The 13518-nt window shown below is 35.1% G+C and overlaps 1 protein-coding gene and 1 pseudogene across 1 annotated transcript in view; both read right to left on the bottom strand.

Annotated features, from left to right (window-relative positions):
- Positions 1–13518, bottom strand: part of CCDC69 (coiled-coil domain containing 69) — a 38694-nt gene that overhangs the window by 2978 nt on the left and 22198 nt on the right. Inside the window, exons 6-8 of the mRNA XM_074212582.1 lie at positions 3490–3591; positions 2402–2521; positions 1502–1599 (exon numbers count right to left, since the gene is read on the bottom strand). Of these exons, the coding sequence (XP_074068683.1) occupies positions 1502–1599; positions 2402–2521; positions 3490–3591 (320 nt within the window). The remainder of the gene's footprint in view (positions 1–1501; positions 1600–2401; positions 2522–3489; positions 3592–13518) is intronic.
- Positions 3587–13131, bottom strand: LOC141506527 (F-actin-capping protein subunit alpha-1-like; annotated as a pseudogene).

Genomic DNA, 13518 nt, shown 5'->3' with positions numbered 1-13518 from the left:
GAAGCTAGCCTATCACCTTTGAGTAAAGGGAACCCATGAAAAAGACTCAACTCTATCAGTTAATCCTTCATCTTCTCATTCCCCCCCCCCCCTTAAAAATCACCTCAGCTTTCTATGATTGAATGAGTAATGAATGTGATGGAATATTATTGTGCTTTAAAGAATAATGAAGGGAAGAGGCAGCTAGGTGGTGCAATGGATAGAACCCCAGCCATGGAGTCAGGAGGACCTGAATTCAAATCTGACCTCAGAGCCCTAATAATTCCCTTAGCAGTGTGATCTTGGGAAAGTTATTTAACTCCATTGCCTTGCAAAAAAAAAGGCAAGAAAAAAAGAAATAACAAAGGGAATGATTTCAGAAAAACCTGGGAAGACTTGTGTGAACTGATCTATATACCACAAAGATAATCCTTTGTAAAATATTCAGGAACTCTGATCACAATGATGACCTACTACAAATTCAAAGGATTCATGATTAAAATTACTATTCATCTCTAGATAGAGAACTGATAGACTTAAAGGTTGAAAGATAATTTTTTTCCTTTCTTCCTTTTTTTTTTTTAGTTTTTCTTTTGCAAGGCAAATGGGGTTAAGTGGCTTGCCCAAGGCCACACAACTAAGTAATTATTAAGTGTCTGAGGCTGGATTTGAACTCAAGGACTCCTGACTCCAAGGCTGGTGCTCTATCCACTGGGTCACCTAGCTGCCCCTCTTTTTTTTTTAACATGGCTAATGTTCAAAATGGCTAATATGGAAATTTGTTTGCATGACTTTACATTCTTGTAATGTATTTTATTTTTCTTGCCTTCTCCAGGGGTGGGGGAGAGTAGGAGGTAAGAGAAAATTTGGAACTAAAAAAAATTAAGTTTCTTTGTTCAAAACAAACAAACAAAACTGACCCAATTTCTAAAGAACTCTTCTTCACTGAAACCTTCCCTAATTGACCCTGTCTTCTGCATTGATGTTTAAGCATGGAGCTATGCAGATTATGTACTTCTTTGTATGGTGTTCTTATAGCTTTCTTACAAATATCCTCTTAAATTCATTTATATACCTTCTCCTTTCTCTGGATTCTACCTACCTCTCCCCTTCTCCTCCTCCCCCCCCCCCCAGAAACCAAAATAAAGTTCTGCTCACTCATAGACTCATAGCATGTCAGAGATGAAGGAGTCTTAGAAACAATTAGTTTAATTCTTGACACTTTTATAGATGGGGAAACTCAGCCCTAGAGAGGGGAGGTGACTTGTCTAGGGTCATCCAGAGAGTCATTGACAAAGCCAGGATCAAGGACACAAGTCCATGGTATTGACAGGGCAAAGCAAGGGTGGACTGAGAAAAGTGAGTTGCTCCAATTCTGAGACTTTCCTAGGACAGCTGGCAAATCACAGAGACACTGGAGATACCTTCTGATCCTGACTACACCAGCCTATTTGCATGACTTTCCTTTGAAGTTGCTGTTTAGAGAGGGAAGATGAGAATTCAAAGGTAAGGGTGTGGTTACCTTGATACCCGTTGGTGGTTCCGTCCCTGAACTTGAAGATCCTCATTTTCTTGCTGAAGTATTGAAATTTTCTCTTCTAACGATAGATTTTTCTCTTTCTGTAAAGCATCAGAAAGAGAACAGACACTAGAGGAGGTCAAATAATAGGGCAATTAAACTCATGTCTAAATGTAGACAACCAACTGCCTATTATCAGCCATAATGTAGCAAGAAATCAGATGAGGTTCTTAAATATGTCTTAGGCAAAATAAGTTCAATCTCTTTCCCTTCAAACCTTTCACTGAAATGTCTAGCAGGTATATGATTTACCTAGAATTACCAAAGCATAGAAGGCTAGACTTTCATAGATAGAAGGAATTCAAATAAAAATATATTATGATCTCTATTTGAACAGGAAATTCTCCCCCCTTTAATAAAAACATCCTCTCCTTTCAATACCCTGAACCACCTTAGTATGGAAAGAGAGAGTGTCTCATCCAGAGACAGGGTTTCCCTACAATGCTCTAGCCTCCTCTTGAACATGATGGTGGAATGAACACATGTCTAGCCTTGGAGTCAGAAGGCCAAAGTTCCACTCTTGGCTTGGCTACTTGACTACTACCACACACACACACACACACACACACACACACACACACACACACACACACACACACACACACACACACACAACTTTTAGGAGTCATTTCTTTTCTGTGATGTCAATTTTCTAATCCATATAAGATGGGACCTTTATTACATGATCTAAAAGATCCTCTAATTCTCAAAATCTCAACGTGAGCTCTAATAAAGCACGAAATCTTGGGAACAGAGGAACAGACATAAGAAAGAAAGAGTACAGGAATTAATTACATGAGGAAAGGAAAGAAAAAAGATACAACAGAAAAGCCCTTGACCTACCACTATTTCCATTTGGATCAACCTCCTGTCCAGTTCATGGATACGTTCATTCTTCATTTCGATGACAAAGTGCAGGCTCTCCAATTCCTGCTCCCAAAATTGGCTGGGGCTCCCATAGTCCTAGACAGAGAAGCATTGATAAAGACATTTACATCTTCATTGATCAGAACTGGAATTTGTCACAGTTCTTGTAACTTAACTTTTCTAAATATTGGTTTTCTCATCAATAAGATTGGAAAATTAAGTCATCCAGGTCTTACAGAGGTGTTTGGGGAAAGCATCAATAATGTTAGGTCTCTCCTTCACCCATAAAGGAGTGACACTTTGGTCCTGCCTTGTTCATTATTTTGTGACCTCATTCCCTATGACTTTGAATCACAGAATCTCTGAATCAAAGATTCTTGAATTAGAAAGAATCTCATCTAGTTCAATCTCTACTTGCTTAAGAATCAATCCTTTGTACAACATATCTGACAAGTTCATTCATCCACATTCTTCTCTTTGAAGACCTCCAGGGAAGTAGGACTGTACTCCAAGACAGCCCATTCCACTTTAGGGCAGCTATTATAAGAATTTTTTATTATTATTTTTAATATATATATGTATTTAAAAATGTAAGTGTATGTAATTTATACATTATTAATGAAATGTATATATTTATGAACATGGTGCATTAAATGAAACTATTATTGAATTATTATATTATTTGTAAATATTATAAAGAAGCATTTCATAATTTTTGAGTCAAAATCTGCCTCTCTGCCACTTCTACTCAATATTCCTAGTTACCAAACTAGTATGTATTCCTCTAAGTATACTCTTTTTTTAGGTTAAGTATTTTCAATTCCTTCAACAAATCCTTTTATGACATGGTTTTAAGTTCTCACACTGTCATGGTGGCCCTGTAGCTAGTAAATGTCTCTCCTAAAATGTGGTAACCAGAACTGGATACTCTAACTCTAAACTGTGACTGCAATAAGGGCAAAGGGTGGGAGAAATGATCACTTACTCTTGTCCTGGACATTTTTTAATTTTCTAAAGACCTGCTATACCAAGGATTTAGGTCACTGTATTTAAAAGGGACTTACCTGGATATGCTTCTTATAATCTCTGCTCAGGATAGATTCTTCTACTCTCTTCATCTTGTTCTGGAAGACTTCCATCTGAGAAGTTAGTCCATTTATGGTGTCCTGGAAAGTGGGAGGGATGGGTTGTAAAAGAAGGGAGCAAGAAGAAATTTGATTAAAGGTTACATAGTGGTCAGTGAATGGATGGAGAGAGGGGATGTCTTCTCCCTTTCCAGTTCATCTTTCATAAATGTTAAATTCATCTTTGTGGATACCTGAACTCTCAAGTCTCCTACTCAAGGACTTTGCATGGTTCTCCATGAACTTCAGAATAGAGACTAGTCTCTTGAATCCAGAATTTGCTGTCCTGTATTTCCTCTTTAATCTCTTCTGCAAGAACTCTCCATTTTAACCTTTGCTCCCAACTACACTATACATTTAATTCTATTCCTTATTTGTCTGTCATTTCCCTAGTATTTCCTTCCCACTCTTCCCTATTCATCCTTTAGACCCCAGTTCAACTCCCACCCCTTCCAGAAAGCCTTCCCTGATTACACTAGCTCTCAGTGATCTCCTTTATTATAAACATTCAGTCTAAGTAAATTCTAGAATTTAAGGTGTAAAGTACTGTATTGCTCCCTAAGAGCTTTTCTTCCTAGTTGATTCCTAGAGGGAGAGGCAATTTTGGGGTACTAGTCAGAACAATGAACAGAGTTAATTCCAGTCTTGGCTCTGCAACTTTGACTGTTTCAATCCAATATAAAAAACATTCTAGGGGATTAAAAATTTTCAATTATTCCTATACCTACTATATTTAATTTCTACTGAGAAAAAAACAAAATTCACACAGATAAGTAAATGCAAGATGATTTGAGGAAGTAGAAGTAAAATACATTTTTAAACAGTTAAGCAAGTAAACTCAAAAATATTTTTAGGTCTACAAAAGTTTCCCAAAATTCAGTTTTGACCAACTATACTTAACAGTAATATTCAATCTATATTTTATGTGTGTGAATATATATTTGTTTATGTGTGTAAACATATGCATTTACAAACATATGGATAACAGCAAAGAATGGGAAACTAAGTAGGTGCTTATCAATTGGGGAATATGGTCAATGAAATTGTGTTTTTGAATGCAATCAAATATTATTATGCCCTAGGAAATGATGAAGACAAATATTTCAGAGAAACTAAGGAAGATTTGTATACTTGGATCTAAAGCATAATTGAATGATGACTACACCAAGGTGAAGGAGCACAATATGGAAATAATCAGAACTATAATTTGTATGGTGGCCAACTGTAACTTCTGTGTCCTAACAATGAAACATGGCATCTTCCTCTTTCATATGTCATGCAAATTAATCCCTCAGTGACCTAGAAAAGGTCATGTTAGATCCTATCTGTGTACACTTGTCTGTTCCAAACATTCTTCCAATCTTTATTTTCTTTGAAGTTCTTTTTCCTTTATGCTAGGTTATTAAGGCTACCCTAGCTTTTATGGAATGGATAGTTTGCTGTAGAAACCTTGACAGATTTTTTTTTTACCATTTATGCTCTATTTGCTGTCCTTCAAATTTCATTTTTTTATTGCCCCCAGGAAGTTTTCTAGTTTTTTTTAGGTTTTTTTTTTATTGCAAGGCAATGGGGTTAAGTGGTTTGCCCAAGGACACACAGCTAGGTAATTATTAAGTGTCTGAGGCTGGATTTGAACTCAGGTACTCCTGACTCCAGGGTTGGTGCTCTATCCACTGCACCACCTAGCTGCCCTGGAAGTTTTCTATAAACTCATTATTTCTCCTATCATTTTTTGCTGCTTTATTGGGTAATTGTTTTGATAATCTTCCTCAAGTTTCTTTCAAACTATTTCACAAATGAGTTGTATTTGAAACAAATACTATCCTTTGCTATCAGTTCTCTCCCCTTGACAAAAAAAAAATCAGTATTTGTCAAGTGAGGCTCTCTTGGCCTCATTGCCTGAAGAAATGGTGAGAGTTAAAAATAGCTAATGGCACAGGTCATTTCATATTTTGGTGAGCATCAAGAGTGTGTTTAAATAGATCTTTTTGGACCTATTTTAACATGTGATCTAATTTTTTCATGTTTATTTTTCTTATCTCTCTAATTAGAATAACAATGCACACAAAACTTACTTCATGGTTTTTGTAAGGAAAATGCATGAAACTTTAATTCAATTATTACATTATTAACATTTTGATAAATTTGTGAATTCATTCATGTGGTTATACAAGCCTTTGATGCTAACTTTAACTCATCCACCATTTTTTTTTCTAATCATGATCCATGTTGGTCCCTACAGCAAAAGTCTGTTTTTTCAGACAAGAATACTGCAAGAATATGAATTTATATATGTATATCTATATAACTCTGTCTACACACACACACACATGTACACACGTTTGTTCTTCTTTTACAAAGATCATGACATCAGGAATGTGATGCCAGCCTCACTTTCTTCTTTAGAGCTGTCTGAGTCCAGTGGCCAGATATGAATCAGAATGATTAGAGTTGCCCCAGGATGCAGTGGAAAACTTGGCCTTTTTAAGCTAAGGTCTTTAACAAGTCTCAGTTTGACTGAGGGAAAGTCCATTCAATGATTAAGGCAGGTAAGAAAGAAATGAAGCAAAGAATGGTCTCTTTTGCACTACCCCTCCCCCCCAAAATAAAAAAATCAATCTGAGAGGGGAGAACCCTCAGTTTTTCTGGCAGAAACAGAAACAATTGCTATTTACATTCAGTCTGAGCCAATCAGGACCCCAACAATGTTCAACTGGGTCATAATCTGCCAATCAAAGAGAGTCAGAGTGATTTGGAGTGGTAAACCCTAAATTTACAAAAACTAAAAACTAGAGGAGATCTTCGAATACAATATTCCAAAAAGCAAAAGATCAAGGCTTATACCCAAGAATAATTTATTTTGCAAAGCTCAGTATCATTATACTGAGGAGGAAATGGTCTTTTATTATAATAGAGGACTTTGAAACATTTTTGATGAAAAGAAAAGAACTAAAGAGAAACTCTAGAATACAAACACAAGAATACAGAGAAACCTAAAAAGGGAAAATAATTTGAGCAATTGGAACAAGCTCTAAGATAATGCAGTGCTAATATTCTAGAAGGGGAAGAAGAAACAAATATCTCTTCAGAAACCTTGTCTTCAAAGGCTACTGAGGGAATTAAAAAAAGAAAAACAGTATACTATCCTGAATACCATCATCTTGTAAGAACCAATATTACAAACAAAACATTAGAAATGAATGGTAGGAAAAAAAAGTCAAATATTTCCACAAGCATTTCACAAGTGTCCATTGCCTGTGACTAGGTCTGTGCATGGCACTAGAAAAACAAAAGATGAAAAAGAAAATCAACTTCTATATTTTGTTCTAGAGAAGTTTATAATTTAATCAGAGGAATGATACATATACTTGTCAATATGATTACAAGGTTGAAAATGAAGGAAAGGTCTAAACAATGTGAAAGAAGAAATATTAAAAGTATATCACTATTGGCTACACTAATTTAGGAAGTTTCCATAAAGGCATAACCTAATGCTTCATCATGGCAGGGAAGTGACCTTAGTTTATTTAATGTTATTGTAGTCACAAGTTCCAGTAGATTATATTATACTAGAATGACTTGAAAGTATGGCACAGTGGATAGAGTGCCAAACCTGGAGTCAAGAAAGCTCATTTTCCTGAGTTCAATTCTGGCCTCGGTCACTTTCAGCTATATGAACTTGGGCAAGTCACTTAACTGTCTTTGTCCCAGTCTCCTCTTCACTAAAATGAGTCAGAGAAGGAAATGGCGAACCACTTCAATATCTTTACCAAAAAAATCCCAAAAGGGAGCACAAAGAGTTGGATATGACTGAAAATGACTGAACAACAACCAAGAGAATAACAGGTGATTAATTTTGGCAAACCCATGAGACAAGGACATGTTTTATGTAGAACAACTTCCATTCCCTCACATAGAATAACAGAAAAGAGGACATAAAGTACTAAAGATTAAAATTTTTAGAATATTTACAAATAAATGGATACCTACAAACAACTGTAGGTACTCTGTGATATCTAACAAATTGATGTAATTATTGGGGAAATGGAATAATATGAATATTTTCATAATAAATAAAGATTATAATAAAAGGAAGTTAGAGCCAAATGGATGAATGATTGACAGTCTCTCCTTTAAGAGTTAATAAAGTGAGGTGGTTAGGTGCCACAATAGATAGAGCACGAGCCCTGGAGTCAGGAGTACCTGAGTTCAAATCTGACCTCAGACACTTAATAATTACCTAGCTGTGTGGCCTTGGGCAAGCCACTTAACCCCACTGCTTTCCAAAAAATAAAAAAAGAGTTAACAAAGGAGTTGGTAGAACAGATTTCATTGTGCATTCAAATGTAAAAGGAACAAAGCATTTTATGGGTATTTGGTCATCTCTTCTTGAAGCCTTCATGATAAGCAACAGCAAAAAAAGGCCACCATGAATATAATTGTAAATTATTCTGTAATACCTGCTGCATAAAATAATGAGATAGAGAAATTCTATGAAGAATTTGGCAAGATCTTCAACACAAACATGCTTTGGCATTCACTGACTTTAATTTGAAGGCAGGAACAGGGAAAGATAGTGAAGAGTATGGTTTGGGTTTGAGAAACAAAAGAGACTAAATAAAGTCATAAAGAATATTCAGAAGACATGCCTAATTATTGTGCATACTTTTTTTCAGAAGAGAGTTAGAATGCACTGGCTATTAGCAAACACCATACACCTCCACAAAACTTGAAACTATATCTTAACAGCAAATTAATAGTTACCCATGTGGAAGTCCTAATAGAATTCATTGTCTGTACAGACTATTGACTTAAAGGTTAGAATTAACAACAAATTTAAAGTATAAATAAAAAATTAAACACTGTGAAATATTGTAACTTTGACCTAACCTATTCATGATCCCTTGATGCTAAAAAATTGGAAATGAAAAAAATATTAATTTTAATTACCAACATTTTCACTGAAATGTAGTCACCATAATGATGAGGCCAAGAGAACCCCCAAATCACCTTATTATGGAAATATTAATCAGAAAGGGGGAAAACAGATGCAAAATAAAAGTTTAAAATACAAACTTGTTCGTAATTTACTAGAGAGGAATACGGCCATAGAATGGGAACAGTATCAAGTTATAAAAATCACAAAGAGGGGAAGGAGGATGGTAGAAGGAAGAGGAAGCTTAGAATGAAATTCAGTTTTTCCAAATCATCCCAAAAGCATCTAGATGGACAGTCAAGAAGGCAAAAAATAAATTTTAAAAACAACAAAATTGATATTTCTGTAAGAATCCTTTCTCATCAGTGACAGAGGAACAACTACCTTTGGACCCTAACACTCCAGTCCTCATTATGCCCTACAAGGAAAATAAAATGGCTCTTAAGGAGTTGAAATGAAGAAGAATGGCTGGGTCCCAGGAATAATATATCAAGAAAATCCATGCTAGAAGTGACTTAGTCTTGAAAGCATTGAGGGATAACTATGTGATATATCTCAAAGCCTGGAAGATGTTAAAATATTTTGAGAAATTCTAGATGATATTGTTACCCCTCAAAAATCAATTGCAAAATATCAGCATGTAGTGATCTCTATGCCTACTTTCTCATCTTTACAAATTCCTGGTATATAAGAGTTTATATAAGGGTTCTTGATGAAATTATGAGGAAAAACACAAGAAGATGCTTAGAGATTGTTTCCTAAATATAGATATATATTTATATATATATATATATATATAAACGTATTTATCTTTATAAACACATAAATGGCTGAAAGATACAGAAAATACAAGATTAGTCATGTTTATTGTTTGTTGATTACAAAAAAGTCAACTTGGAAGTGTACTATTGACTCAGTAGATATTATTCTACACTCCTTCCCAGACTTTAAAGGTTATCTGATCTAGCACTGTTTCCAGATTTCAGGGTCATCTAATCCAATTGTCCCCTCACATTTTATAGTTGAAGAAACTGAGTTATTAACAAAAAAATTGTCCTAGGCCACAGAGAGTAATAAGCATAGCTGGGATCTGAATCCAGGAACTTTGATGCCAAATATCTTTTCTGCTATAAGAACATGTTCCCACACACAAGGAATTTCTTATGCATATGTGAAAATTATACATGATTCTTTGATAAATGCAACCACAGAAATAATTCTTTTTAGGAGACTCTAATAATTATATGAAACCCTAAGCAAAAAGGGTTCATGTAGTATAGATTGTCATTTATATGACTATAGATTACTAATCCAATACTACAGTAATGGTAATAATCTTATGTGTAGTCTAAATGGATAGAGGAATTCCCTAGTCATGGTGAGGGATTCCTATAGGGGGCAAGGTCCTTCAAAAACTTTCAGAAACTTCCAGATGTTCTTTCACCAAAAAACATTATAGAACTTCCTCAATAAGAAACACCCAAAACAGATTATCACAAAAAATACTCTACAAGAAATTTAAATGGATGGAAAATGCCTATTCTCTAGTCTACAAAGTGCAATTGGATGTCCAGTCTATTAGTACAAAACCTGTAGATGGACAAAAGTACAGTCTAGAATAAAATGGGAGTAAGAGAATGGACTAAACTACACTTGAGAATCTATATAGTGAATCTATATGACTTGAAGCTGTTCCTTAGAACAAAACCCCATCTATGTGACATGTATGTTCTCCTCAAAGTTTATTGTTACAAATTTCAGAACATTATAGTCTCAAAAGAATCCAAATTATAGATGACCCAAAGGAAATTAATCATAGATATAAGTAGGATGAAGCACATTTTGTGTTTGCGTGTGTGATTTTTCTTTCTTTTTTTCCAGTTACATGTAGAAACATTGATTTTTTTTAGATTTTTCAAGGCAATGGGGTTAAGTGGCTTGCCCAAGGCCACATGGCTAGGTAATTATTAAGTGTCTGAGGTCAGATTTGAACCCAGGTACTCCTGACTCCAAGGCCGGTGTTCTATTCATTGTGCCACCTAGCCACCCCTCAACATTCATTTTTAATAAGATTTTGGGTTCCACATTTTTCTCCCTTCCCTCCTCCTTCCATTGACAGCAAATAGTCTGACATAGGTTATACATGTACAACTGTTAAAAAGATTTCCATATTAGTCATGTCTGCAGCATATTTTCAATGATGACCTATGTACAAGAAATGGAATAAGGAATATCAAGGTATTATGTAATCAGGAAAAGACAAGGGCCTGTTAGTCACATGGCAAGAAGTACAAGAATGTACAGTCAGCCGGTTGTACTAGTATACATAAAATACAAAAAGACCAAGCTGAAGATCATAGCATCTGGAGTGGATCCTTTGTAGACACTCTATGGGAAGGCATGGGGAAAAAAATCATACAGGATGCAACAAAACATTGCTATATTGTGACCTGTATCAATGGAGGAAGTGCCCACTTTTATGAAATCATAGATTCTTTGAATTTATAAGATGGGTACCATCTGAACTGGTTGAAGAGAAGCATTTCAATTGGTAGAGAAAAATGGAGCAAGAGACATTATCAAGAACTTCCTGGAAAAGAAGTAGGGTCATCCCGTTTTGAGAATGAAGGACAACATGAGGGTTGTCAGCATGTAGCCCAGAAGTAAAATGACTATATTTCTCTCTAGAGAATTTATAGAAAGATGTACAAGCATAATACTGGATGAAATTTGAGTGACAGGGATCTCCATTAGTAACGTTGGTGTTCATTCTGGATCTAAGCTATAAACTTTTAATGTTCTATTCTTTTTTTTAGTATAAATCTTTTTTTTGTTTGTTTTTAGTTTGCCTGATTCATACCCTTCCAGAACAAACTCCAGGAACTTGCTACAAAGCATTAAAGCACAATATGCTTATTATTCCTTAGGCATCTGAATTTTTCAAGTTTTAATATTTATTCCTTTATATACAAATTGTGTCAACAATTCTTGAATATAAATATATATATATATATTATGCATATATATGGGGTAACTATATTCTAAAAATTCAGATGCCTATAATAAGCATATTACTAGAAGGAAAGGAATTTTTGGAAAAGGAAAAAGGCAAACAACTTCACTTGGAGGGAATGTGGTTCATGTCTTTGGATTAGAAATTAAACAACACAAAACCCTCAAAATTTCCTAGAGAAACTGATCATTATAGAATTTCTAGAAAAACCCCTTTCCTACCAAAGAGACCTTCAAAATCCCATTTCAAATATTTAAAAAATCTTCAGTTACCAAAATGCCATTAATTGGCAATCAGCAGTCAGAAGAGAAAGGATGTCTATAGATAAATCTTTTAGCATAGCATCTTTAGCTATTGGTTGATCAATAAAAACCAGAAGTATTATTAAGGGAAGGTCAGGAGAAGAGTTTCATGGCTAGGAAATTTTCTAAACAGTACATAAATTCCAAGATAGATAGTCACAATAGGAAGCTAACTTGGCAAGGACCACACACACACACACACACACACACACACACACACACACACACAGCAAAAAAACTCCCAAAACTATCAAGATAGCTATTAGTTCAATAGTATTCCAAGAGGGTAGAAAACATTAATTTTGAAAGCCCTAGCAAAATACTGTTCTTCTTTATAAACTACCTACATATAAGAGTATACTTTAAATCTTTTTTCCTTTCTTTTCTTTCTTTTTTTTTTTTGTATGTTACAACTCGAGAATTTCACATCCAGCCTTAAAACATTTGCATTTCTTTGCCAATCTTGTAGCTGAGTATTTTGTTCCAGTCAGTTTGGTGTGGGTGACAGGAAGCTACTGGTATAAGACTTTGAATGTAGTGTCTGACATTGTCTCATAGTTGTCACTAATCACAGTCTGATTTTTGACATGTCTTATGATTTTAATAAATTCCTTGGCAGTTTGTACATCATCAGTGACAGTTATTGAATTCTATACATCTTTTGTGACTAACCAATTGAACATTGCCATCTTCATAGTAATGGACCTGAATCTTTAGCACTCCAAACCCCTGAGCCGTAGGTAGCATGATAATAAACTTCCACTCTGATCTCCAATGACCATTTCAGAAGTTTTTAGGCTGAAATTGATGACTCTCAATACAGGCAATAATAGTCTTCTTTCCATCTATAATTTTAGCATAAACAGTACAGGAGCTGTTGGAACAATGATCTTTCACATAGGCTCTTAATCACTGCCTCTGCACTCTTTCCATGATTCCCCATCTATGTTCTCAGGTTAAGAATCACTTGCTTCTTTCCAAAAGTGATCAAACTTAAAGAAAGCTTTATTTCTTGGATCTAAAAATCTGCCAATACCCAGGTCACTATTTTCTGTAATTAAGACCTGATCATCATATCCTTCTATCTTCACAAACCGATCCCTGCCCCCTTTCCTGAGAAGATTGTCATTGGGGATAATAGGAAACTTTCCTCATGGGGTTGTTGAGAGAGTATAATGAAATATTATTTGTTAAGCACTAGACCTGGTACATAATAGTTATAGCACACATGTTTATTCCCTCATTAAATTCTCTTGGGAAGCATGAGTGATGAACTAGGCAGCTATCCATACCTTCTTCTTATCTGACACCAGATCCTCCAAGTAGGCCATTTTGGACTTGTCTTTAATGTCCTATTCTGATGCCCTAACATGGTCAGAGCTTTGGATTCTAGGAAAGATAAACCAGTGCAGCACAAACTCTGAAAGGTCTCAATGACTTTGACACAAGCAAAATTTTGAGAATGGGCCTAGTGACACACTTAAATTTATTTGCATAGACACAGTCTAGCTAAATTCAGAAAACATCTTCACCAAGAATGCAAGAGATTTTGACTGATAGCTCACAAATTTAATTCCATTTAGTTCAGCAAGTGTTAATTAAGGAGCTATTGCATTCTTGGGCACAGTGGTAGGCATGAAACAGTTCCTTCTCCACAGAGCTTACATTCTGCAACCAACACAATCCAACATTTAAACAAAATGCATACAAAGAATTTG

This window comes from Macrotis lagotis, chromosome 1 (assembly GCF_037893015.1).
Source record: "Macrotis lagotis isolate mMagLag1 chromosome 1, bilby.v1.9.chrom.fasta, whole genome shotgun sequence".
NCBI lineage: Eukaryota > Metazoa > Chordata > Mammalia > Peramelemorphia > Peramelidae > Macrotis > Macrotis lagotis.
The sequence above is the reverse complement of the archived record's forward strand: the minus strand, read 5'-3'. Positions and strand labels throughout refer to the sequence as shown.